At 40.5% G+C, this 26,954-nt stretch overlaps 1 protein-coding gene across 1 annotated transcript in view; it reads left to right on the forward strand.

The window, feature by feature from the left end:
• Positions 1-26,954, forward strand: part of MEF2A (myocyte enhancer factor 2A) — a 51,507-nt gene that overhangs the window by 22,761 nt on the left and 1,792 nt on the right. Inside the window, exons 3-9 of the mRNA XM_009877394.1 lie at positions 2,349-2,480; positions 5,632-5,851; positions 6,085-6,144; positions 16,078-16,268; positions 21,560-21,686; positions 26,242-26,368; positions 26,870-26,951. Coding sequence (XP_009875696.1) covers positions 2,349-2,480; positions 5,632-5,851; positions 6,085-6,144; positions 16,078-16,268; positions 21,560-21,686; positions 26,242-26,368; positions 26,870-26,951 — 939 coding nt within the window. The remainder of the gene's footprint in view (positions 1-2,348; positions 2,481-5,631; positions 5,852-6,084; positions 6,145-16,077; positions 16,269-21,559; positions 21,687-26,241; positions 26,369-26,869; positions 26,952-26,954) is intronic.

Below are 26,954 nucleotides of genomic sequence, written 5' to 3' on the forward strand. Positions count from 1 at the left end.
CTATTGTGTTACCGGGCAGTGATAAAGTTGGCAGTCTTTTTATGGTTAGGTCCTCAAAGTGGCAGCTCATGTTTTAGTGATAAGGAGACAGAGCTTTGGATATCAGTCCCAGACTTATTATCTGTAACAGTGAACTGTGGCTTAAATCCTTCCACAATGACAGGAACCCCAGCTGGAGCGAGGGTTTCCAGAATCTTAAGCAGGAGATACTGAGGCATTTTCCTTCCTCATGAGTCAAAGCAGAGTTAACCCCATTGTTAGCAAAAAATAAAGCCATCAACAGTCACTATGAGGAAGGATGCATTTTTATATTTAACTGAATCTCTTCCTTTATATTAGAACTTTGATTTTTAATTTGCATACGGGTCCGGGAGGATGAATTAGCAGTATTACGCTTAAAAGCTTTCACTTGATTGTCTTAGAATGTTGAAAGGAGCGCTAATGAAACTCTGCAATACTTAAGGAGGCCAACTAGACAGTAAATGTATTTCTTGTGGGATCTTTCTTTGTTGTATCTAAATAGAGCTTCTAATTGCCTCTCAGACGCCGCATACGTGTGTTGGCGCTGAGCGCCACGTACAGCCACCTTTGGGTTCTATTTGCAGAGTTCTGCGGGCTGCAGGGGGTTAAGTGTAATCCAGATTACACAGCGTCAACATGTTCCCTGCTGATATGCAAGTGTAGAAGACGGGCAGGCTGACTTGTTAGGCTGGGCCGGGAGAGGGATAACGGGCTCCGACCTCGCGCGGCCGACCAGCCGGCCCTTGTATGGCCAAGTCCATATACGTGTCCAGCTGATTGGTCCGAGGAGCGGACTCGGGGCCGTGACAGGTGCCGGAGGAACCCCCACCTGTTTTCTCCATGTGCCGATTTAGCGATTACATTTTTGTGGGAGTTCCAGATACTGTGTGGGATACACGGAGCGAGCCAAGAAACTTGAGAAGGAATTATAGCTTATGGTGACCTGTGATATTCAAGCATTTCGGGCGGCGTAATTGAATTTGCGAGTGCTGCTTTAACACTGAAGTAGAACTAGGCGGTGTTTTGCGTATGCATGAATAGTAAGGTAGTCTTGCGTGCTTTTTATTGTACTGAAAATTAGTGGAGAGCACTTGAAGGACAAAAAAAGTACTATAGTTGAAACTAAAACATAAGGTTTTTTTTTTAATCAGAAATGCAGTGCATTACTGAGATGTAGCTTCAGTAAGGAAAATAAATGCAATTCCTTTATGGTGCCAAAAATATCAGCTTGCAGACTTTGAATCTTTATGGTTTTAGTGTAAAATTGATAGAATATAGATAATTTCTCATGAAAACACACAACCCCCCTCATGCCTCTATAGTCCTGCTGCCATCTTACGTGCTGCTAATGCGTACCCATTTGCTTGTGTTTCAATCTGTGTCGCTTTCCTTTTGGAACTTTTTAAAAATAGTAAAGATTTTTTCCATAGGTGATATTTTAAGTCTTGCTTTCTTATGAATGAGAATTTGCAAAAAAAGATTTCTCATTAATAAGGTGAAAAAGAAAAACAACAAGAAATACAAATACCTGTCAAAATGTGGTCTTGAGATCTATAGTTTCACGTTCTTCCGTTCAGTAGCTTATTTGTAATGCCTAGATTGCAGACAAGTTCGGGTTTTTTTCCAGGGGATGTTGATGTGAGCTCTCTGACCGAAAACAGGAGGCAGCCCGATACAGCAGTTGGTCTAAAGGAGTCTGAAAAAAACTTACATTTGGCAAACTAAGTAATTTCAGAGGGGGATTATATAATTCCTTTTTATACTTCTTTGCAGTTCTTGTTATCGTGCAGGATGACAGAAGTGCAGCAAAACTCTGCCGTTTTAAACTACTGAGACCAAGAGTTGCGTATATTCATGTACTGCAGTTGTCAGATTTGATGGAAAACTATAGCCCCTGTGTTTCTCAGAGTCTGACTGTACACTCTTTGAAATGTGAAGATTAAAATTGGGATGCTAAAGTCTGGCTTGTAATTACCACTGGTGACTAACTCCTTTGCCAAAGGCTTGAATGTTCCTTGTATGCTGGGCACCTTTACTCCAGGAGCCAGTCTCTAAAAACGTTTTTTTGTTGAAAACTGGAAAGACGAAGTGGTTGTAGGTTCACATTACCCGTGAGGTGACACCTGGGAGCACCCAGGCCTCTGAACTCACCCTTTCTCTTTGTGTACTATGCAACTGTTTTGAAAGTCTAAGCCTGTCTGTTGAACAGTGAGTTTTGTCTGTGAAAGTTTCATGTAGTTTCAGTGGCTCTAATTGATTCAGTAGATATACAAAACTTCTTGGCAAGTTAGTATGATTTGTATGTGAATTTTCCAATTGTATTTCAGACCTTAAGAAAGAAAGGCCTTAATGGTTGTGAGAGCCCTGATGCTGACGATTACTTTGAGCACAGTCCACTATCGGAGGACAGATTCAGCAAACTAAATGAAGATAGTGATTTTATTTTCAAGCGAGGCCCTGTAAGTACTTTTATTTTATCTCTACTTTTTATTTGTTGATCCTTTTTATTAACTTCATTATTTAGGCTCTGAACAAGAAGGAACACAGAGGGTGCGACAGCCCGGACCCTGACACTTCATATGTGCTCACGCCACATACAGAAGAAAAATATAAAAAAATTAATGAAGAGTTTGATAATATGATGCGGAATCATAAAATCGCAGTGAGTACTAAAGTATGGTTTGTGCTTCTATTACATGCATGAGAATTTTCATGGTGTTTGCTTCCCACTGAAAACAACTGCAAAGACACGAGGATGTAGTGGTTTGAGAAAGGAATACATATTTTTGAGGAAACGTGAAATGCTGGTACTTGATCTTGTTAGAATACATTTTATCTTAAAGAATATGAAGATTTATCTCTAGCTTCCCTTTTGAACTTGGGTTTTCATACCTTGTGAACATGAGGTAGCATTTCTAAGATTCGGGAGCCTAGCTGTATTGCCTAATCCTACCTAAAATATTTTTATAAAGATAGATTTTGTCGTGGGATGTAGGATAGTTTATTTGCATCTTGTAGCTCTTTATCTGTCTGTTGATCAAGATTTTACAGCATGTTACAAGGAGGCAGATAGAAGTGGATTAATTTTGTCGTCAAATCAGTGGAATTTATTTTACTGAAGAATGGATGTAGGAAGATATTTAAATGTGTAAAGATAGACTGGTGCACAGTGGAGGAGCCTCAGAAGATTGGGAAGTTCCTGGTGAAGTTCCAGCAGATACTTCCTTGGATATTGAAAGATCTCAAAAAATTTTGCCCCGAGCGCCTAACATAGTCCCTTGGCTCCAGCACTCAAGGCATTTGAGGAGGACAGTAGCGTAAATTTTGCTTGTTTTTCATGGAGGTGTACATGATGACATTTAATTTCCATTTGCAAAAACCAATTAGTGTTGAATATTACGGGGAAGCATTTTCTAAGAAAACTAATACAGGGCTCTGCCACAGTCTTTGGATTTTTTAATGTCATAAGTCTTGTAGCAATTAAAGTAAAGAGGCTGTCTGGGTTAATCAGCGCAGACCCTGGGGCAACTGAGTAGTGTGTCCCCAACTGATGCTGGAAATTATTTCCTTGTTCAGAGCACTAAGGCCATCTCTGGGGACCTGACAGCAAAATGACAGGCATGACACTCGGCATCACTTCTTTTAGCAAGTTCTTTATACTTGTGCAAAGCCAATGTGTTTTGTTCTTGCTTTGTTTTGAGTGTTTTAGGTGTCCGACATGCCTGTGTTGAGACACCTCCTTCAGGGCTCGTCTTCCAAAATGTTACAGCTAAAGGGCTCTCCTTTGATTTTCTGTGGTCTTCACGAGCAGCCGAAATTGTCTGCGTGGACATCAGTGTAAATAAAAAAGGCAGCATTATTTATTAGCTTTATAGTTCTGTGTTTATCGCTTAAATTGGACCTGTTATGGTTCTATTTCCAGTACTTCTGGGCCTGTGTAAGAACATAGTTTCTTTTGTTCTAGCTCACTCATTACTGTCAAAGGATTGGAATGAGGCAAAGCGTGAAGAATTCAGTCATAACCAACTGAGTACCGTAGATGGGCAGAGGCAGCCTTTATTGTAAGGTGTGGGGGAAAGCTGTCATTTATTAGTTCTATATTGAGAAACCTACAGAAGAAATGTTCCAACTGTTAGGTTCTAGCATTGCTTTAAGCATACTTCAAGATATTTCAAGTTTAGTTGGAGTTACTTGACAGAATGCTGTTTAAAAGCAACCTTTTTTTTTTTTTTTGGTAGATACTGAATAGTTTCTTGAAGGAGCTTCCCGTGAAAACAAATACCAGCACAGCTCGTCATTAGTTAGATACTGTGAATGATTTGCTAGCATTACGTCACTGTGCTTCATTACTTTTTCCTTCCGTCTGTGCCAAAAATTGATAATTATTCTTAGACTGCTTCAGTAGGGACACTGCTGTTGGCTCTCACTAATAAGAGATTTTGTTTCCTGTAGAAAATGTGTTCTGTTTTTTTAATTAGTATAGTTATTGTTATGTTTCTAATATTATTGAAATAACCATCCAGATGTAGTATTGTAAGTCAACTTTAAGCTGCACGTGACAAAAGTGCATCTTTTGAAGTACATGTGCTAGGTTGTGAATGTTTCTCACCTGCATTTGACCTCTAAATCAAACCTATTATCTCTCTATTCTGTCAATAAATACTACCGAAGTTTTACCCTTAAATTGTACCTGTCATGAGTTTGGTTCCAGTAATTATGAGAATTACGAAAGAAAGAGTCCCTTTTGTTTCAGAAACTCATCGCTGTCAAAGGGCAGGAATGAGACAAAGGCCAAAGAAGTTAGTCATAACCAAATGAGTACCATAGATGGGCAGGCAGCTAAGCTTTTGATTCAAGGAGTTGTTGAATAACAAGCATATGCTTCAGAAAAATAGTTGCCTTTTAAAATTATAGTTCTTACAACATTACTTAAAAGCAGGGTTTTGTGGAACACAGCTCAGAGTAATGACAATTGAAATGTTTAAATTACTGAACTTCTTGAATTATACTGACTTACTAAAGATCTGTTTACTTTTTGTAGTCTGCTGGAAAGGTTTTTGACATTAGTAGCAATATTTTGGCAAGATTATTAATAGAAAATGTTATTACTAACTTCTTTTTTGTGTAATAACGGACTTTTACAATGTGCATGTTTATGCTTACATTTTGAAGGTGCAACAGTTCATTGATTTGTAGATGTGATTAGCTTGTCATTGCTTTGTAATAATCTCAATTAACTGGCAAATCTGTTGTATTTCTGAGATTGTGAATTCATATGAATATTTTCATTTTTTTGGATTTGAACTTCCAGTATTTTAGAAGTTTATGAGTAATTCTTTTGGAACTGTGTGTATAAGAGTTTTGGAACTGTGATGTATCAGAGTTTAACACCATACTTGTCGAGGCAACACATACTCTACAACAAATGGATGGTTTAAAATTGTATGCTTAATAGAGTTTAAAAACTAACATAATTAACTCTTTTTTTCTCTTTCTTTTTTTTTTTTAAACCTGAGTAATTCTTGACAAACTTTAATATGTATTTTTATAATGTGCTATTTCTGCAAACATAGTTAAAGCTAATGTTATTGTCTTGGTATGTTCTCCCAGCCTGGCCTGCCTGCTCAGAACTTCTCGATGTCGGTTACAGTTCCGGTGTCCAACCCCAACACTTTAACCTACAGTAACCCAGGGAGTTCCCTCGTATCCCCATCGCTGGCAGCCAGTTCATCGTTAACGGACACAACCATGCTCTCCCCACCTCAGACCACCCTGCATCGGAACGTATCGCCTGGGGCCCCTCAGAGACCACCGAGTACTGGCAACGCAGGTAAGGTTTCAGTACTTGTTCTGCTTTCCTTTTAAAAAAAATTTATTTATTTATTTATTTTTAAAAAAACAAACGCAAAAACCAAAGAACCCTCAAGTGACAAATTCATAGGGGTATTGGTGTATTTTCTTGGGGGTTTTTAATGGCTTAAGATTGAAGTACAAAATATGTATTCTCATTATGATACTGTAATGAGAGCAAGTTCGTTTAATGCTGTGGCTTGTTGTTGTTAGGTGGAATGCTGGGGACAACTGACCTCACAGTGCCAAACGGAGCTGGTACCAGTCCAGTTGGTAAGTGCAGTATCATGTCTTTGCTGAAAAATAGTAGCGTGCTTTTTGTTTCATAGGTACTCAAAAGCAATTTTTTATTTTGTCTTTTTTGAAAAATTGGCTATGGAAGAGCAAGGGTCATTTTTTTGTTGATTGTATTGTAGTTATCAAGTCTTATGAATTCTTGTCAGGCATTTAACTTTTTACTACCCTGCCCTTTCCGCTTCAGTAAAATTTGCATTTTTTTATAGTAGTGGTTTTCAGTGGTGGCATGCTGCTCCTGCTTTGGTGTTTCTCTGCAGGTGTGATTACGACACTCTGAATAGATCCTGTGTTCACCAAATTTCTTATTTTGTATGAAATTCACTGCACTTTCTAAGCTATCACGCTAAAGATAACTCAGCTGTGTTCTCAGTGTTAGTGTTCACAAGACCTGGATGTTTGATATTGGTTCTGGTGCCAGTCAAGAATAAGAAAATACAGACCATATTGTTTGTATTGCTGTGTGTATCTTCGTAATTATTTTCTAGTGGTTATACAAAGAAAGCAGTAAATCTTGGAAGCTGATAGCTAGGTTCTGTCTTAATTTTGGAAGATGATCAGAATTTTTGTCAAAAACAAATCGAAGATCTTGCCAAAAATCAAACTCATCTATTTTTCAGTCTTCAGTAAAAAAAGATAGCATTTTTTCATTTAAAGACTATTTTATCTCCCCTAACAAAATTTAGTCTGCTTATAGAGGTCAGGCATCCTCTGAAATTTATCACACCGCAGAAAGACAAAATAAATTACAGATCACCACCAACTTGCTTCATGTTCCCTCCATTGCCTAAGATGTCTTGGTAACTGAAGGTCACTTTTGGAAATATGCATAACTCTCCTTGGTACGTGTTCATACCAAGGAATTGGAGAAGCAGCTGTTGACCTTTCGCTGGCCGCTTGGTGTGGCAACTGGGAGAAAGTTCTTTGAACTTCAAGTCAGTCAATTGAATGTATGAATAAAAAATGCTGCATCTACAAGGCTGAAAGCACAGGATTGACTTTCTGCTCTTCATCCCTTCTTTGCCTATGTGCAGCGAAGATATGAAATATTTAAGTGTGGTTTCCATCAGGTAAGCAAGATTTTAAATGGAGGAAACTTCCTCGGCTGAAAAAAGATGACTATTTTTAGAAACTGTGGAGGTCAGATGTTGATTTTCATAGTCAGACTAAATAAGTTTATTATCAGGCCATTTCAGGCCTCTTTCAAAATCAGACTTTAGTAGCAGCAGCCTCAGATTCAAGACTCCTTCTTTCAATAAGCAAATAAAACGGTTGTTTACAGCACTTGCTATAGAACATTGAACTGCAGAAATACCCAGTTGCAGCAGCTTGGTGAACATATTTAATGCAGTGAAATGTTTGCCTTCTTGCATTTATTAATAGTTTATGTGAAAAGTCAAAATGCATCACTTATCTCTTGCTTTCCAGAACATCGCACCCAAAATGTTATACACATACCCACTCATTTCTAGAAAGATTTTCCATACCAGCAAGAGCTGCGGCTCTACACAAACAGTGGAACTTCTGTAAGAATTACCTCTAGTGAAACTCAAATGCCTTGTTAATACCAGAACGCTGAGGCACAGAGTACCCTAAGCTGTCAGAGCTTCACTTTCTGCTGGGGTATGGTGTGACTTCTTTTAAATGCTGTCAGGTGCACAGTAACCTTCTTCAGCTGCAACCAAAGTGAAGAAACTCTACATGACCGGATTGAGTAAATCTGCCAAACATGTCGATCTGAGCTCGAGAGCTGCCGTTGCAGCAGGTATATCAAATTAATTGTGTCTGTAGACAACAATGGTTTTGGAGAATTCACTTTGAAAATATTTTCTTCTTTTAGCTTTCAGTCTTTTAAATTTCTGAGAAATGGAGAATTCTGCTGTGGATAGAATTGTGAAAGGCCACGTGTCAAGCTTACAGCTCACAATTTATAGGAAAGGTGTCAAAGTTAAAGATGGAATATTGGCTTATCCATATTCCCAGGTATCCTCCTTCAGACAAAGGAAAAACCCAAATCTTAGTCAAAATAATGCAGTTTTGAGCGTTTGAGGTTTAGTTCTTGTTCCACTGAAAGATACTTACATACCTTTATCGCTGAGTGAAGAACAAGTAAAGGTTTTCCTGCATTCAAAGATGTTGCATAAAATGCCTCATATTTAGTTCACATGAATCTTTTTCTCTAGTCTTGTGGAATTTGATAGGGATAGATATAATTTGCTTTAGCAGTCAATCTGCCAATTTAACAGTTTTTCTGTGGAAAATAACCAAGTAAAAATATCTGCATGTTGTAGCAGAGGTTGGTAGGTGGGTTTTATGTCTAGAACAGAAAATTTTGTGATCATTTTTTAATCCTGAGAGCTTACTTCATATACAGCTCTCATAACTCTGAAAATGCATTTTTATTTTTGTTATATTTTTAAAATTTTATCCACCACATTAAAAAAAACATTTGCTGAAAATTTTTACTTGGCAAGTATATCGGTTTTGAGAGGGGGAAAAACGTCTGGCATTATAAAAACGTTTGCTTTTGAGCTATTTAATTTATTTTTTTTTTTGTTAATTAGATCGAATGTTTTGGAGCTAGAATTTTCGTTATAGTGTTGCCTCTGTTCGGTATTAAACCCTGTTTGGTTTGTGATGGGCGTCTAACGTGCTTCAAAAATCTCATCTCACCAGGATGTGCACAACTTGCTGTTTGTTTTCAGCATTGTCGTGGTTTGAACACACGCTCCTTGTCTGTGTTTCTCCTTTCCAAAGGCTGTGGGTTCTGACTGGGCAAAGTACAGCCTTGCTTGCGCTGAGTACCCCAGTACGGGGAAGAGTTCCTCTGACTTGGAACTGAAAGAACTTGATGGCTTGATCGCCCTCAGATTTGTCATGAGGGACATCTGCCTCGCTGTGTTCTGGTGGTAGAGTCGCTATATTACACCTCAGAGCATTCGGAGGCTGCCGGTGAAGTGCTCTTTCAGCGAAGTCGTCCCATCCTTAGGACTTCGAGAATCGGGAATGCTCAGAAGAAGTCCCACTCTTACCCAATCTCTGCTTTTCCTTCCATACCTTTCACGTGTGGAGTTGAGCTAGAACCATCCAAAGGACCTCAGCTGGTTTTCGTTGCCAGGGTTGCACGAAAGCCACGAAACCTGAGACCTTTGGACTGAGTTCTCTAAATTCTTCCAGTCCAGGTGATTTTGAAGGGAGCTGTTGGAAGTGGAGGCTCTTTATGGTCTCACAAGGACGCTCTGTATTTCTTCATCAGTGAAGTAGCCCTTCTAGTCAGTAATGCAGATTATAGACCCAGTTAATCTTCTGGTAAATTAGCTTTCCTCTGACAGTTTGATCATCAGGAGAATGGATAAGGTAGATCTAGTCTGCTTGAGTTGTATCTTCTCTAATGTCCTCACTTTCTGAGAATGTGAAATAACTTTAGGAATACTGAATTTCTTTGGAACAGAGCTGAAGGGTGTACCTGCCTGAAAACTTGTGTCTTTTGAGCTATGAGATGACTATTAAGAGCCAGTCTAGATCATGTGTGATCTTTTGTCCTGGCCTCAGGAAGGATTATGCAGAGGTACAGCTGGCAGCCTGCACGCACCTGTAAACTGCTTGTACATTGCCAGAGAGGGATCAAGACAGAGAAGTGCGAAAGGCCACACCTGTAAATGGTTCCCTTTGGCTCGAGGGCTTGGCTGATTGGAAAAGCTTTTTTGCAGGTCTGAGGATGAAAGAGTCTTGCAGCTTGGCCTTTCACAAGCCTCAGTGAGGTGGCTGAGGTGCTGCAGTTCTTCAGAGCACACCAGAAGCCTTCAGTAACAAAACAGCTTTCTGTGTGTACCTTTCTATTTGTGTTATTTTGGTTATTAAATGGCACACCCCAAAGAGAAGCATTTAACTCCGGAAAAACATGCCTCTTGCAGGAATTTTGATCGAAACTGGATTGATGCTATCAGCCTCTTCTTTAAAGAAAATAGGCTTTATTTTCCCACCACCCTCACTCTCCAACTCACCAGTCTGTATCATCTGCATCCGCTGAAAAGCCTGACTCTGTTGTTGTGGTCACCCTCCTCAGGAGAGCAGCTGTAAACCTCGAGCATATTCCTGCTCAAGGTTGTGCATTCCTGGTGGTATTTCTAATCTGCTCCGCTTTTTCTTCAGTGTCTTTCTCTAGAGAGAGCTCCTCCCTTCCTAGCTTGTATTAAAAGGGATTTGACTTCAGAAGTTGTGTTCGCCTGATGCTAAATGCAGTGGACAAAGGGTCTTGCTCCGTAATGGCAGTAGCGTTGGCATAGTGTTTTGCTTTGCTCTGATCTTTAAGATTATGCAGGTAAATGCAACAGGTAGGGGTCTCACCCTTTTTCAAGGAAGAAGTTGAAGGATCTTTGAAGAACACTGAGAGCAGCCTATTTACTCTTAGAGCTTCCAAGCTCTCCTTGAGGATAAGGAGGGCTGAAAGTGGGCAGCACACCTGCTGTCCCACAGGCTGTAAACTGAAACCTTCTCCATTGCTAGACATTGTCAGCCTGCATAAAACATTTTGACCATCGTCCTCTGATGATTTCTCGCAAGAAATGACCAACTAAAATCAGCATGAAAAGCATACTGGTAGAAGAAAGCATTTGAGGGTGGGATTGGGTTTTAATAGGGGTTTTTTTGTGTGGTTTTTTTTTTGTTTGGTTGGTTTTGGTTTGGGATATTTTTTTAACTGTAGCAATCTCTCCTTGGAAACCTCCCATCCACATGTGGGCAGTTCAGCCCCTAAACTACCCTTAGCTTTCAGTTGAAATTGCATATATTGTTATGTGTTCATTGTCTTGCCATGATTTCTTATTTAATATGAGATACAAGACAATTCTGGTTAGAATTTGGCACATGTGTAACAAGTTATCAATGTCCCATCTGGATTGAAGTATTGCAGCGTATCGATTTGTGTGAAGTCTCAACGTTAATCTAATGTCACCTTGCCCAGGATACGCCACCACACGTCCTTGGGTGTTCTAAACGTCTCACCTCTGTCATCCTTTCTTTGTCATTCTTTACGTTGGCTTTGTACAGATACAGAGCAACCAGCAAGTTCAGAAAGCAGAACTCTGATTTCATTAACAGTAAACTGTTTAGCTGACAAAAGACCTAAAAGGCATCCAGTTGCCTCTGCTGGTGTTTCTCGCAGAGTTGGATAACATTTAGATAGAAAAGCAATATGCTTTCATTTTCGCTTTGCTGCTGCGTTCTGAATAATAATCCGGGTCTCGAAGAAAGCCCATTTAAATTCTAAGCATCCTCGAAAATTGTCTCTCCTTTCATGTAGCTTTAGGCAAAAAAAAAATCTCAGCAACCTGGGTAATGAGAGGTGTTTTTTTTTTAGTTTTGCAACATGAGTAAGCATTCCCTTGACACTTAGTCATTTGTGTTTTTTTTTTCCCTGAGTGTTAATATCTAAAGTGCTGCCCGAGAAGTATAAATCTTACATGTTGGACATGTTTCAAAATCTTATATTACTGCCAAAGGTATATTTTAATTCTAATCACAGTATTATCTGAAGTACTGATTTGTAAAGATCAGTGGAAGTACTTGTATTTTGGCTTCCTTGATTTTATAGTAAATTCTTTCCAAAGCTAGCAGAGGGCTTAGGCTTTTGGAAATGGTAGAATCAGCAGTGATTTCTGTGCAAAGCTGCAAATGGTATGAACAGCATATGCTGTTTTGTTGGGTTGTTTTGTTTGGTTGTTGTGGCTTTGTTTTTTGGGGTTTTTTTTTTGTTTTTCTTTTCAAATTTCCACTTAAAGCTGCCATACTAAACAGCAAAAAAAGGAGTAAATTGAGCAACTAATGCACAAAAAAAGCTGATGTTTTATCTACTTGCAATATGTTGTTCCCTCCTCCCTCCATGGTCCTAAATATTTTTCTTCAATATATTTCATCTAGTCTTCTAGATGTGTAGAAAATCGTGGGCTTATTGCAAACACAATTTTCAGTTTACTTCTAATTATGTGACATTTGCTTGATTCCGGGATGTCATTTGAGGCATAAATATTCCTAAAACTACCCTTATTATTTTTGCTTGATCTTACACTGCTTAGCTGCTTGCCCACAATTATTTTCCAAAAACTGTGGGTAACTGTTCAGTTTCTCCAAAGGTGAACCACAAAAGGAGATTAATGGCATCAACAACTATAATTTATTCCTTGAGTAGTAATAACTACAAGGAGTATTTTCCAGCCACGTGTGGTCATTGTTGCAGCTGATGTGATTTCCATAGTGAAATATGAGTCTGGCTCATGTAATTGAATGCTACGTCTTGGGCTGCAGGACAATAAATGAGATTAAGATGTATTATGTTGCTGAAGGATATTCTGGAGGAATATCCAGTTGTTAAAATAGGTGGGTTTTAACGTTTAGTGTCGGAAAAAAGTGACTTGAAAAATAAACGTTTTCTGACTAGACAAGAAGTAAGCTAATGCACCTTAGCAATGTTTGCTGTCATGCAGTCTAATTAAATTGTGATTCATGTAACTGAGAGCTTTGCATCTTTGCACGGGTGTGTTTTCTGAAGAAGCGTTTTGAACATACTTTCACAGTCTGTTTTAAAGAATTAGTGTCAAGTTAGACTCTTCTAATGGTAGTAAAACCAGTAGTCTTATTTTACACTTAGGTAGGGTTTTGCATTTTTTTTCCATTTTTCGTTTTGATAGTGTTTTTAAACATAAAGTAATTGCCTTTGGGGAGGATCTGTAGTGGGTGGGGTAGGTAGAATTTCTGTATTATACAAAAGAGTAAGTAGAATTTATGGGGTTATTAAAGCCTCTGTTTGGCAATCTGCCGTACAGTTGCATCATCCTGTAGTCATTATCTTTCTCTGGCTCCTGACCTTACTTTCAGAAATACCACGCTTTTAGTTATCCTTTCACTCTTAACTTGTAATTTGATTTTCTTATTAGATTATTGACAGGAATAAAGGCTTTAAGTTTCATATTAAAAATGAATATTCTACAGTCTTATTGCAGCCCCAACACGTGATTCTTGAAATAATCAATATAGATACGCCAGTGTTTGCTAGATCTTCAAGGCTTGCTCTTTGTAACAAAGGGCTGTTGGGTTGGTGCCTACGATACCGCACGCTCACCACGTGTTTTGTTTCTCCCCGTCTTTGTGTCTTTTTCCTAAAGCCTCATTTTTAGAAAAGCCCGGCCTTTTGTCATGCTTCGACTCTGCCCTGCTCCTGCATGACTGTGTGCAGACAAGGCAGCGGCGAGGAGTTTGTTGTTTTTGACGGCACCGCTAAAAGCATGAAACGTTTCGGAAGGATTGGCAGAGCCCTGTAATAAGGGCTGCAGGAAATGACTCCATTGGGTGTGGAAGAAAGACACTGTCCAGATTTAACACGCGAGCTACCGAAATACTTGAAACCAGAGGACAGGAAATGGTATCATAGGAGAGACTAAAATGCTGCACAGACCTCCGTTGTTTATACAGACTGTTATTGTTCTGAACTTTAAATTCAACTCAGAACACCGCTGCTGTATTATTGATGCGTAACAGTATTTAACAAAACCACGATGCTGCGAAGACTGGCTGGCAGTTTCAGGAACCTTAGGGGTAGCACAGAAATTAATTTCTCTCTCTCTTTTTTTTTTTTTTTTGGCTGGCAGGATTTTCTGTGTGACCTAGCAGTGGCTAGTTTTTTCCTGGCAGTCAAGAGTATATTTAGCTCTGGAGGTATTCTCAGCTCCGGCCCAACTTTGCAGCCACTTGAACTAAATTTTATCACTAACCTAGAAGCATCACAATAAATTCTGCTGTTTTCTGCTGAGGAATGTAGATGCTTTAATGACAAAATGAGGTTTTGATGTGGTTTTTAATACAGAAGGAAGAATGCTGACATTAAAAGCTTTTTTCTTCTTTCTGCTGTGTTCCTTCTTTCCCCTCATAACTTTTGACTTAAATGGAATTCTCAGAAAATGCATTCCCATACCTCTCATACAAATGCTTCAGGAAAGTACTAAGTTAGAATAACTCCTCCTTGCTCTGTTAACCTTGAGAAACTCACGGGACTTACCAGATCGTCCATGCATGGTCAGGCTGTCGACACAGTACGAAATCCCCAACGAAAGTAAATCCAGAATTTGAAATCCTGGCTTTCAAGTTGTGAATTTACTGCTCATCCATGTGAACAACAATACTGTGGTTGCATGTTCCAGTAAGTTCTACCTACTTAATTTAAAAAAAAAAAAACACCTAAAAAATTTGGCAATAGCTTTGTTTCCAAAAGACCTTTATAAAACTCGGTGGAGTATCTTCAGAATGGCACAAGAGCTTTGTTAGAATTGTTACATTTATCTTTGCTTTTTCCATTTCTAAATTGCTAAGACGATACGTAGAGTTCCGTTCCTGGTGGACAGGGAAGAGGCGCGGGTTGCATTTGGCAGTTCCCCCCCACGGAACAAGGCTCAGCAGAACTGGAGGAGGTTCCTGGGGAATTCACCACCAGGTTCTGAACCTCCCCCAGGTGACTATCGCAGCAGGGCCGGTCACCTTCCATCAAGCTTTCTTGCCTAAGCTTTTAAAGGCATTAAAAATGTTGCCAGAGAAGGTAGAATGTGACACTGACAACTTTCTTATTCTAATTGCCTTTAGATTAATATGTACTTAATGTAATAAAATTGGATTGGGCATAGGGGCCTATTCAAATTAGAATAATAATGCAAAATTCATGCTGGTATGGCGCTACAGGCTATTAGAAGAGAATTTCCCACACAGTGAACTTTGTGTAATAGACTTTTCCCTGAATTGTGATTATAAAGGCTGCTTTCAGAACTGCGATGTTACTGTAAACATAATCTTACTGTGAATTGTATTTACTTACACACACACGTACACAAGTTCTGTAGTGTGACCTGTAGGGCTCCCTCTTGTGAAATTAGCCTCGCACGACTATTTTTTTTTCATTTGTAGCTGAATAAGGTGAGTGTATTTTGGGAATTGGTGCTATAAATACGATAAAATCATTGGAATGTGGCTTTACCTTTTTTTTTCCTGAGAAATACATTTTGGTTAACATGATTGCTGCTTTTGTCAGTACAGGAAAATAGAATACTAGGCACTTAACTGCTGTACTGTCCTTTTTCTGATCTGTTTTCAGTGCAAGCTAAGGCCTATAGCTTGAGTGTATTCAGCCTTTGGAGATTTGAGTGCTGAAGCCAGGACTGGTAGGCTTTGGCTTGTCTAATTCTACTTAAGTATCAGGAGTAAAGTAGAGAAGGCCTGTGTAAAATAAATCGATGTGCATAATAGACATAAATGATGTGTGTACATGTGTCCAGAGCTTGGAATGAATTTGAAGGGAAAGGGTTTGTTCCTTCACTGTTGCTAAATGCGATAATTAGCCAGTATATCTTTTTGAGTCTGAAATTAATTTTATTAGAGAGTAGATAGTGGAGTGCTGCAGATCTTAAAAGATATTTGAAGAATGTATTTTAGAAAGAGAGACTTTAGGAGCCTTTTTTTTAAAATTATATTATTTTCACAGCCAAATTCAGTTTAGTTCATGTTCTGTGGGAGTAGAGCTGAAGTGGGGTTGTACAAAAGCACACACACTTTTTTGCAAGCTCAGTCTGGAGGAACTTCAAAGGGCAAAATAAAAAACCACAACAGATGGTATTAGAAACAGTTCTTTGGCAATATGCTCTTCGCAGTGTTTAAGCTGCCGCAGTGCGCCCTTGAGGTGATGTTACCTTTACTTATCGATCTTCTGGTTAAAGCAGTGTTTGTTTGTTCGATTATTCAATATTGCACCTCTTGTCAGAAGTTTACTATTGGAATTTTTAGAAAAGAAATATTTCATAATTGGTATGTGGGCACCAAAATCTTATATTGCTACTTCTCTTCAGTCTTACTGAGCGTTTGTTTCTTCTCTTCCAGGAAATGGCTTTGTGAATTCTCGAGCTTCACCAAGTCTACTGGGAACTCCTGCTGGTGGGAACGGCTTAGGCAAAGTCATGCCTACAAAGTCTCCTCCTCCACCTGGGGGAGGTAATCTTGGAATGAACAATCGCAAACCTGACCTCCGTGTCGTCATCCCGCCCTCCAGCAAGGGTATGATGCCACCGCTGGTAAGTTAAAACATTACTTCTGTGACCGGATTTGTAAAAATGAAGGGCTCTGTCCACGAGCACAGCAGGAAGCTATCTTATCTGGCTGCTGTAGGTTACAGTAATAGAAAGGTGTTTGTATTCTGAAATTTCACTAAGGAAAATCTAAATCTAAGAGAAGTTAAATTTGCAAGAATTTTTATTTTTTTAAAAGAAGTGTAAAATAGCAATCTGGCCTAAAGCTGGCCAGAGTGCAATCCTGGAGACATAGATTGGAATTTTATTGTTTAGATTTGACATCTCACTGACTTGGTACCGAGACCATTGTTGGTTTGGAGGATGTGGGTTTTAAAAAGGATTCTGTGTTGTTCTGTGGAGGAACAGCTGATCTTATTGGTGATGTGAGTTGTATTAACATGCCCTAAAAGCGCACTTTGTACCTGTATTTCCTGGGTCATAATGGTTGTGGGGCGTAAAACGTAGCTTCAGTGGTAATGATGGTCTGAGAGAAACACTTGTTTGATGTGGTCTGCTGAAATGCAGCTCTGCGTGTCCTATGGTGGAGGTCATAGCTTTGGTGAAGGCGTGAAAGAGAAGCGAGGCTCGGGCTCAGCCCCTGTTTGTGTATTTTCAGCGCTCGTGTGCGGTTTGGCGTGTTGGTGGTAACGTTTGCTCAGCCTGCATTTGGAACAGCACACGTTTTGTGGCAGGCATGAGGCAACCACAGCCTTGAGACCAGAACAGGTCTTTCAGGAAGAGTTACTCTGTTTTTCCTTTAGTTTAGTTGGCCAGATCCTTTGGTCTTGGTCTTTCACTGTCATGTAGAAGTTTTAAACATCTGTGTGTGCATTTTCTGTTCTCTGTGCGTGGAAGGACAAACCATAACAAAGAGGAACAGGATTTAAGCAATACCAAGTACTTTCGGTATAACTTTTACATTTTTTTCTAAGATACTGCAAGCGCTTACATTTGTTATTGGTCTTCATGATGAATAATACAAAATTAATCCAAGGAACAAAACCTATAATTATCCTTAGCGTAATGGTTCTTGAAGTTTTAAGGTTTTTTAGGAATACTATCGTGTGGAAGACACAGGAAATACACTGTCTGATTATTAAAGTGAATATTTGACTTCAAAATTAATTGGAAATAGATACAACAAGAAGATCTTGTTAATGCAGTTCTAATGTTAGCAGTCTATGGTACCTACTTACTGTTGTGTTGTTAAGAACAACATAATACTGAGTTTAGGTTTTGTCACTCTCTGAGGAGGTTGGAAAGAGATTTTAGAGTAGAGGCGCTGGCGTGGTGTGATGGTTTTATGTGAAAAATATTTTGTTACTGAGCTGGATGTTTAATGGATCGGTCCAGCCAGAAACTGCTGTGCTCCCTATCTACGTGTGTTGTCCACGTGTAGCTGTGTCCTTGTTTTTATTAAGCTCTTTCTGCACTAATTTTGCCAAAGCGTGTGCTCTTTCAGTATGGTATTTTTTAACTGACCGGAATAATGTGAAGTATTATACTTCCTAGTAGTGTTCTTTACAGAATCAGATGGCAAATTCACATTATTAATTAAAATAAATAAAAATCCTGAAGCACGAATGTGACTTTTTCTTTCATTTTTGAAAGCATTGCTATTTTTAGTAACTCTGTTATCCCTCTTGTTTGCTGAGTACAGTCGGAGGAGGATGAATTGGAGTTGGTGAGTTGGGGCTACTGTTTGATGAGAGCGAGCAAGATGCTGGAAATGTCTTTTACTACAGCTTTTAAACTGTAGTTTAATTATGTATTGTAAATAATTCCAGTGTTCCCTTGGTAGCTGACAAAAATACATTTGTTTTGTCAAACTCAAACCACAACCAATTCAAGTTGAAAATGCATCCAAAGTCTAGTGCTTTCCATTTGTAAACTTCTATATTTTTTTTTGTCCTGAAAATATTTCTGTTTTTCTTGGAGGGAACATTGGAAGAGAGCCTTTCGGAGTAACTGTCCATGTGTGTAGGGTATTTACTGTCTTTTCTGCAAAATATAAGTAACCACTTATCATCCCCTAAATTACTGGAATATTTTTAGAAAGTGGCTTCACTCATTAAGTTCTTGGGATTGTAACACAAGCCCTGTGTTACTTCTCTTATTTTCAAGGAGATTACATCATTGCTGGTGAGGTCACCTTTTTGAGGTCTAGAATTATTTCATCCTGCGTGAGATTATCAAACCACAGGGGTGTTCCCTGTTTACCAAAAGGAATACAGGATTGCAAATGAATAATTCTACCTTTCTTTCCAATGGAAAGCGATTCTGCTTTTGAAAGGAACCTCTTGGGATTTGTGGGGTTTTTTTCTATTTTTTCCAAAAGGTTTTAACATTTGGCATTCTGTCTGGAAAATAACGTAAGGCTAAAATAATGCGTAACTTATTTTTAGAGCAATTCACAAATTGTTTAGCCCCTGTAGCCCAAACCCTGCAGGACACACTGCATCAGTGTGATCGTGAAGATGCACAGAGGTGCCCCTTACGTGCCCTCATTTGGTTTGGAACATGGACCTGTTGCTAATATGAGGCTCGAATTGCATGAAAGCATGGAAAAACGTAGTGATTTAGATAAATTTCTTGATGAATGCATGCTGTTGGTTGATTTTTTTGAAAAAAATTATCTTTTTATTACCTTAAACATCAGCAATAGATTGACAAAGGTAAGGGGAAATGATTTGGGGAAGTCAGTACTGAAGTTGTTAAGGTTTCCTGGAATGACTCACAGTTAACCAGCAGTTAACCAGCTGTCGTGCATGTTCTTCTCACCTCTGTAAGGAAGTGTCTGGTTTCCAGGGCAAGAAATACAGCTCTAATTCAACTTAAATCCCTTAATCAAAATATCATCGCAGCTGGAATGAACGCAACAGCCCTTGAGTTGAGGGTATCCCTACCTGCTAAAACTCCGCTGTGCTCTTGGCTGGAGGCAGGTCGGTGTTGGATGCTGCGAGCAGCGTGGTCCCTCTAGTGGTGCTGGAAACGGGGCTCCTCTGGCAGGGGAAGGGCGCTCACACACACAGAAAATGGGGAAAATGTGGTAGTGATCGTGGTCAGGAACTACGACGTGCACCTGCAATGTTACATCTCTCGTTACACTAATTTATGATGCTAATTCCAGTGCTAGAAGGCAGGTCCAACCCGTGTCCGTGAATATTCGTTCTCTGCGGTTGGAACCGAGCACTGGATATGAGGAACAGATCCAAACGATAGCATAGCAGGAAATAAAGACATCGAATTCTTCCGGTTGCTGCTATCATTTGCACTAGTTTTTTTTTTTAAAAATCCTGAACTTTGCCATGAATCTTTAGCTGATTTTCTGAGTACAGCAAATATTAGACATGTTTAAATGTTTCTTTGTATGGCTGAGTATTCAGCAATTATATTCAGAAATAAATTACCTCAGAAAACCACCTTTATTAGCCACTCAAAAAAAACCTACCCCAAAATCCCATGGGGAAATCCTTTGGTCTGGATTGTTTCCCAGTATACTCCTCTAACTTTTCCATTATACAGTAATCCCAACTTTATAGGCTGCCATCCAAGAAAGCTTTGGAAAAAGGTCAATTCCTGCCAGACACAAAAAATCTGCTCTAATAACATATCTTTATGCCAGATAAACTCGGTCTAGCGGAGATTTTCAGAAGTGCGTAAGTGATTTAAAGGGATAAATCACCCAGAGGGACTTCCTCTGTGACTTAAAACTTCGAAACGCGGGAGCTCTGAAGCAGAGTGCGTACATCTGCTCAACAAATCTCACAGAAGCCTCCAAATTTTTACAAGGCTTCAAAACAGAGATCACAAGCAGTAGTCGGTAGAAGGCTGTGGCTCATTTTAATACGGTAGCTAAGGTACACTCTTTTAAATTGGAAAGATGCAGCCAAGGATTGATAACCCTCAATTCATCTTCACAAGTTGAAGCTTAAAACTGAATTCAGCCTTGTTTCTGCACCTGCTCATTCTGTTGTTATCAAGGGGATCGTGCATTTGTAATACTGCGCACGCTCTCAGGATCAGAGCGGAGAAAAAAAAAAATTAAGTCCTGGAGAGACTGAAATACTTGTTGTACCTATCGAAAATAAGGAAAAGCTTCAATCTTTTAAAGCTGGGAAATGGAACTCTAACGAAGAGATGAAAAACTGCTAGAGTTATAGCACATATTTTTCAGAGATAGAGAGAGACTTGCTTTACAAACATATTTTCAGCCATTTGAAATCCAGCTCCCTTTATTGGGAATGGTTCTGTAAGAATGTAGAAAGCGAGGGTGTAGGGACTTCTACTGCTAGTAGTATTTCTAAGACTTCTGTGGGTAAAGCTAAGTATCTTGCTTAAAAGTGGCATTTTCTGTTCTGGACAGTATTGGGCGTGGCTGGGTGGTGTTGGACGACATATTTTGAAGAAAGTTTTAATTAAAGTTTCCTCCACGAGGAGCAGTGCAGTCTGTGACAGCAGCTTTGCAGTCTAGTGCTGTTCACCGGGATGTTTAATACAAGGGATTTCCAAACAGCTTAACTGGAGTGATGTTTGCTCCAGATGTTCATTCCCGTGTACGGGAAAAGACAGACTGGTACCAAAAAGCCCCGTTGTACCTACAGTTAGATAATCTGAGACAATCTAGTTTCGCTCTTTCTCCTGTGAAAAAGCACAGTTGCTCTGTGTGAACTCAAATGTCATTTGCTTTGAAACATATCTGCATTATAACAAGTACTCTCTCAGTTTCTCAGGAACCATGGGAACAGCGAGATTATTTTATCGCTGAAGTCTTATCAACACAAATTTAGAAGATCTCTGTGTTCCTTTTGGGACAGGTGTAGTCAGCACAGTGTCAAAACTGGCAGCTAAAATTTTGAAAATTGGATAAACAACTGGGAAGTGGGAGACTCTTTTCTGGTGGAACTGCACCTCACCATCTGCACTAAAAGCCCTTTAAAAAATGAGACTGAAAACTCTTGAATCACTTAAGAACTTCTGAGAATCGTTGTGTATATCCCTAAGACATTGCATTTACTTTTGTGGCCTACAACTCTAACCTGCATGCACGGAAAGCGGAGCAGTGAGTCTTCATTAGTTTTTTTTTATTTCAGTTTGCCAAGATCATTTTGGCTGCCTTGACAAGTTTTGGCTCGTTTGGCAAATCCATCCCGACAAAAAAAGGATGTGTTTGTAACTAAGAAATACGGCAAAGAAACACATTTTAATTGAATGCTATTTTTATCTTGGCGCTTGATTTTTCCATTGTTCTAGCTGATATCACAAGACATGTTGTTATTTTTAATCATTTATAGAATACCCAAAGGATAAGTAGTTCTCAGTCCACGCAGCCTCTTGCTACCCCTGTGGTGTCGGTGACAACTCCGAGCTTGCCTCCGCAGGGACTGGTGTATTCGGCCATGCCTACTGCCTACAACACTGGTAAGCGTTCCTTTTTCATCAGTGGCTCCATTTGTCAGATGGGAATCATAAGCCCAGAGAATTTGCATTTCTGTGACACTTCACTTTTATTCCCCTATTCAGTTCAAATGAAGGCTCCTATTCATCCGAAATGAGCCTTCAGCTTGTAAAACATGTCAATGTTGAGACTCGGATCAGGCAGGAGCTTTCAGTCAGGCTGCTTGCACGCAGCCGAGCGCAGAGCGAGGCTTTACTTGGAGCGGCCACGTTCAAGCTCCGTCCGAGAACTGAAGCTCCTCACAGCTTGGTGGGAGCTGGGGCCTCCCTTCCCTTCTGCTCCGCTCAGTTCCAGCAGCAGGAGGGAAGCTGATTCTGCTGGGGCTTTGGATTTACAAAAAAGCTGAGATGGATGGAGCCTTCTCCTCTGCAGTGGTTTTATCGGGAGTGAGGTGGGGACTCGGGAGGGTGTTGTCAGCACGTCACCGTGGCGAGTCTCTCTTGTCTGAAGGACCGTGAAGCTGCTTTTTATCCCAGAAGGGTGTGATGCAAGGAATTTGGTAGTACGGGTGGTAAGCAGTTGGCTGGTTTGGAAAGTAGTTCATGGTATGGTGCCTCCTACTTTGTCTCCGTACCAATAGAGATCATTTTGACTTCAGTCCCAAGGTTCTTTATTTGTTCCGGGCCCTGTATGCAATCGGTGAAGGAATTTTTCTAATCATTTCCTTGAAAGGCTGCAGCCTTGGTGGTGTCAGGTTGATTACCGTTGATCTGCGATGCATTGTTTCATTTTCAAATGCACCTGCAGAGAAACTACATTGCAGATAAACATCGATAAATTTTGTAAGTTGGAGCTAAAAGAGCTAATGGGTTAAAACTCAAGTGGAAAACAAAGGAAGTAATTCCCTAGTTTGCTGTTCTTTTTAGGTGAAGTCGACTTAAGCCATTCAGAGTAAGGGCTATAATTTGTTAAAATGAGACGGACAAAGCACGTTTCAGCCAGCTTCAGAACATGCCTGCTGCTGCCCCAAGCTGAGCCCCGCACCTCTGTGATCACCTGTGTCAGAGAGGGTAAAACACACCGCACTGCTCTGGTGTCAGCGACCTGACGTTCTTACTCTTGTGCGAAGGTCAGGCCGAATCCGAAACCCCCTCCAAGGTTTGGGGAAAATCACTCAAAAACCCAAGTGTAGAGGTTTTGTAATCGTCTTTGTTTTGTGTGAGGAGGGCTGCCGTGGGAGTCTCTAGTGTTGGAAGATGGAATAGACAGAGCAGCCGACTGTTCATAATGATTCCCTCACCTACAAAGATGGGTTTTGATACATTTTTTAGCTTTGAAACTCTCCCCTATAGCTTTTAGTTTAGACTCGGAGCATAACTGGCATCTTTCTGCATTCCTGTTTCTTTGTATCAACGTGCTCATTAACTGCCACTTGTCACCCTGCCGCCGCTTTCGGTGTGGGGGTTGCGTTTTGAGAGGGACCGTGTGGGCAGCAGCAGCAGCACTAAATACTTATACTGCAGGAGCACCCAACGAAGTTGTTGAACATTTCTGCAAATAATTGCCACCCCAAGGAAGGTCAAAGTCCAAAGAAATGAGTGAAGATGGGGTTGCGGTAACAGTATAATGCTCGGAGTGAAGGATTGTGGTTGTGACTTTTGGGTTATGAGCTGGACATCCAGATCTTGGTTTGAAACTCTCCACACAGATTGTTTATATATTGCATTTAATGTCTCTTTGACGGAAACCAATAGTTGTGGTCCCTGCTCGGTTGAGTTTTAGCTGTTACCTACCAGATCCCTTTGTTCTCTCGTGCCGCCTCTCGTGCCGACTGGGGAAGCGACAGCCTGTAACCCGATGGCCACAACGTCAGGAAGCTGTGAGGGGCTGTAGCCTGCAGCTCAGGAAGCAGCAAGGACAGTCCAAAGTGGTGTCCTACGCACTGGCCAAGTGCTGTTATCAGCGGGATGTGATTTTAAAAACCAGCCCATCTCCTTTGATAATGCAATAATCTGAGAAAAGCTTTTAGCTCTTAGTGTTTTTCAGACGCTTTAAAATCGTTTCGATTAGATGGAGCCTTTCAGGGAATTTGCAAAAAGAAATTTGATGTGGAGACCAAATTGTCATCTGGGTGTTCCCAGGGCAGTCCCCACTTATGTAGCCATTTCAGTTTTGCAGTTCAAGGACTAGGATACAATTTAGATACCTGAATTGTTTTTTCTGGATTGATAGGGGGTTTTTGCAGGGGTGGAAGAGATAGGTTCAGCTCTGAGATCCTTAACTAAAACTCTGGATATCAGTTTTGCACAAATTATGTGATTTTATATGATTTGTTTTGCCAGAGAAGTATTCTTTCTGTGAATTACTGGAGGAAGGGTAGAGTGAACTGAGCTACTTGTTCTAAAACCGTCTAGGCCTTTAAAAAAAATATTAGAAAACCACAGAGATCAGTTAAACAGTAACTTACACTTGAGAATCTCTCGCCGTAAATTATATGACTGGCTTTAGGTCAGTTATTTTGCAAAGTCACAAGATTCAGAGGTGTCTTGTAGGGGTCCCAGCAGCGCTGGTTTCTGTCACGCAGGAGGCGCTCGCTTGACTGGGCAGCTTTTCCGTCTCACATCAAGACACTCAGGTGTAAAAATCGGCGTCTGGCTCCCACCACTTGCAGATACGTCGTTATTTAGGGAAATGATAATGCAGCTAATTGGGTAGTGGCAGATCTGTTCTTTGGAGCAGTATCTCCTCAAACCCTGTTATCAGACAAGGTCTTTCTAAAGTACTAGAAGTTAATTGTCCATTATCATAAAAGCTCTAATTGCAAAGAAAGAAAAATACATGGAAAGTGAATTCCTATAAACGTTTTCTTCACGTCTGCTCTTACAGAAGTCCCATTGGCACAGGGCAGCAAGTCCAGCTCAGGTGTTTGCATTTACTGCACTTGTATGTTGTTGTGGGTCTGGCTTTTTTTTAATTTTTTTTTATTTAGTTGTTGTTTTTATCTTGCAAAAGGGCTTTGGATCATTCAGCTTGGGAAAAATCTTTCTGAATCTGTGCAGAAGTATTTGTGAGGGTTTTTCAGAGCTCCAATTAAAATGGTAACTGAGAAGAAATGCAAGAAAACACACCAAAAAAAAAAGGAGGGGGCCTTAAGTAGCTGCCTCTGCTGGGATTCCCAAGACCTGGATTCCCAAGGTCTTTCGGAAGACTCCTGCCAGCACCAGACTCTCCTTCCTTTGGAGGCTGCTCTGAAGGGAAACCTCGAAGTCATTCCCAGCAAAGGAGTTGGTGGATGGGGATGGGGAAATTGTTCAAAAGAGCTCATCTCAGGAAAGATAAATCATAATGATGTTGTCATTTTAGGGCAATACTAAAAAAAAAACCAACCCCAACACAAAACCCCCCAAAAAAACTAAACACAAAGCAAAACACAAACCCTGCTTAAGCAGAATTTTTGGTTTGTCTTCTGGCAGTGTGAAACAAGCTTGGCTGCTTGTCACATTCTCAGGAGACTAGAAACTATTTTAAAGAAGCTATATTACAAAATAATTAAAAGCAGAGAAGTGTTTGAGGCTTCGTTTTAAAACCTGAAAGAAAAGTGTGAGTGGTAACGATAAAGTGAAAATAACTTCACCTCTGAACGCAGCGAGAACTGTCTGAGCATTATAGCCTCGCCAGAGCTCACAGCCAGTCATCGACTCTTGGCTGGGAATATCTTGGATTTTTACATCATCCGTTCAAGTCACATTTCTAAATAATTATATTTTTTGCTCTAAATAAAGATGTTCCTCTCGCTTATTTGACGGAGCGGTGGAAGTTTAATCAGACACAAAGTAATGAGAGAAACTATTGTGGGGAGAGGGAGGATGCGACACGCTGGGGTAGGACTGCGGGAGCGGAGCCGCTGGGGCTCCCCGGGCTTCGGTCACACCGTCCCTTGGGCCCCTGTCCCCGTCCCTGCCTCTGAGAGTCCCTTTGCCCAGCCCACAGCCGCCAGCGCAGCTCCGCTGCTCGGTTTTGGATACAGGTCGTGGGACTGTGACCTGTGTTGTGACATCCCTAGGTCTGGTCCGAGTGCTGCCTCGGAGCCAGCGCTGGGATGTCGTCAGTAAATGCAGTGTGGGAAGCACCCCTCCTTTCTGACGGCTTCTGTGAATTCCTCCCTTTTTGTTTCGTTTTGAAATGTTCATGCAGACAAAAATCTTCAAAAATGCAAATACTTGTCTTCCCCTCAGATGCGCACTGTATCTGTATATGAAAATGCATAAACATGTCGTGCCGGTAGGTTTAGAAGAAACTGTGTGAGAGCAACGTGTAGGAATTGAAAGCAGAACGCAAAAAAATAAATAATTGTCATTTGGGAGCCTATGTCCTGTTCAGGTCCCTGTGAAGTCTGGAGGACTGCTGCCAGACCTCAGGGCTTCGTGTTTGGACTCCTTTGAGTCACTCGACTAGAAAGCCTTTATAGTTGTGTCTGCGCGTGTGTATCGCACACCTGAGGATGTATTTATATACCTATGCATGTAGATATGGAGAAAATAAATCTCTAAACGACTGTATTTGTTTTTTCCCTCTTAGATTACTCCTTGACTAGTGCAGACCTGTCTGCCTTGCAGGGATTTAACTCCCCCGGAATGCTGTCCCTCGGGCAGGTCTCTGCCTGGCAGCAGCACCATCTCGGTCCCGCGGCCCTCAGCTCTCTCGTGTAAGTACATCGGGTGACGTGGCAGCGCCCGGCCACGAGCTTCGGCCACTTCAGGCTGAGTTACCTGCGCTGGGGAGTATTTAGCACGAGATCGTTTTAATTTCTCGTCTGCTGGTGATGCTGCCTTTCCAGTTCGCTCCTTGGCTGCAAAAGCATTTGTTTCGTGTCGCGTGTCCCTTTTGTCAGTTCGGTCCTCAAGGTGACCCGCTGTGTCCTGGCAGGCCCAGCCTCTTGCAGAGCAGTCGCCCGCGTGCTGAACTTACGTGTTTGGAAACAGGAAGTATTTCTGTTTGGTTGTAGCTTCTATAGGTGCATTCAGACCTTTAATTAATGCTTCTTTTCAACTTTGTTTCTTCACTTCAGTAAGTTGCATTTATTTCTGCGCTCATTTTGAGGATGTTGAACCACAAGACCGCACCATCACACAGACACGCGAATTGTCACCTTCTTTTCCTTTTTCGTGTTTTCTTATTTCTGCCTTTTCGGTTTTCTTTTTCCCAGTACTGGCAGCCAGCTATCTCAGGGTTCAAACTTATCCATTAACACCAACCAAAACATCAACATAAAATCAGAACCAATTTCACCT

The sequence above is a fragment of the Apaloderma vittatum genome, unplaced genomic scaffold (genome assembly GCF_000703405.1).
Source record: "Apaloderma vittatum isolate BGI_N311 unplaced genomic scaffold, ASM70340v1 scaffold34869, whole genome shotgun sequence".
NCBI classification, from domain to species: Eukaryota; Metazoa; Chordata; class Aves; order Trogoniformes; family Trogonidae; genus Apaloderma; species Apaloderma vittatum.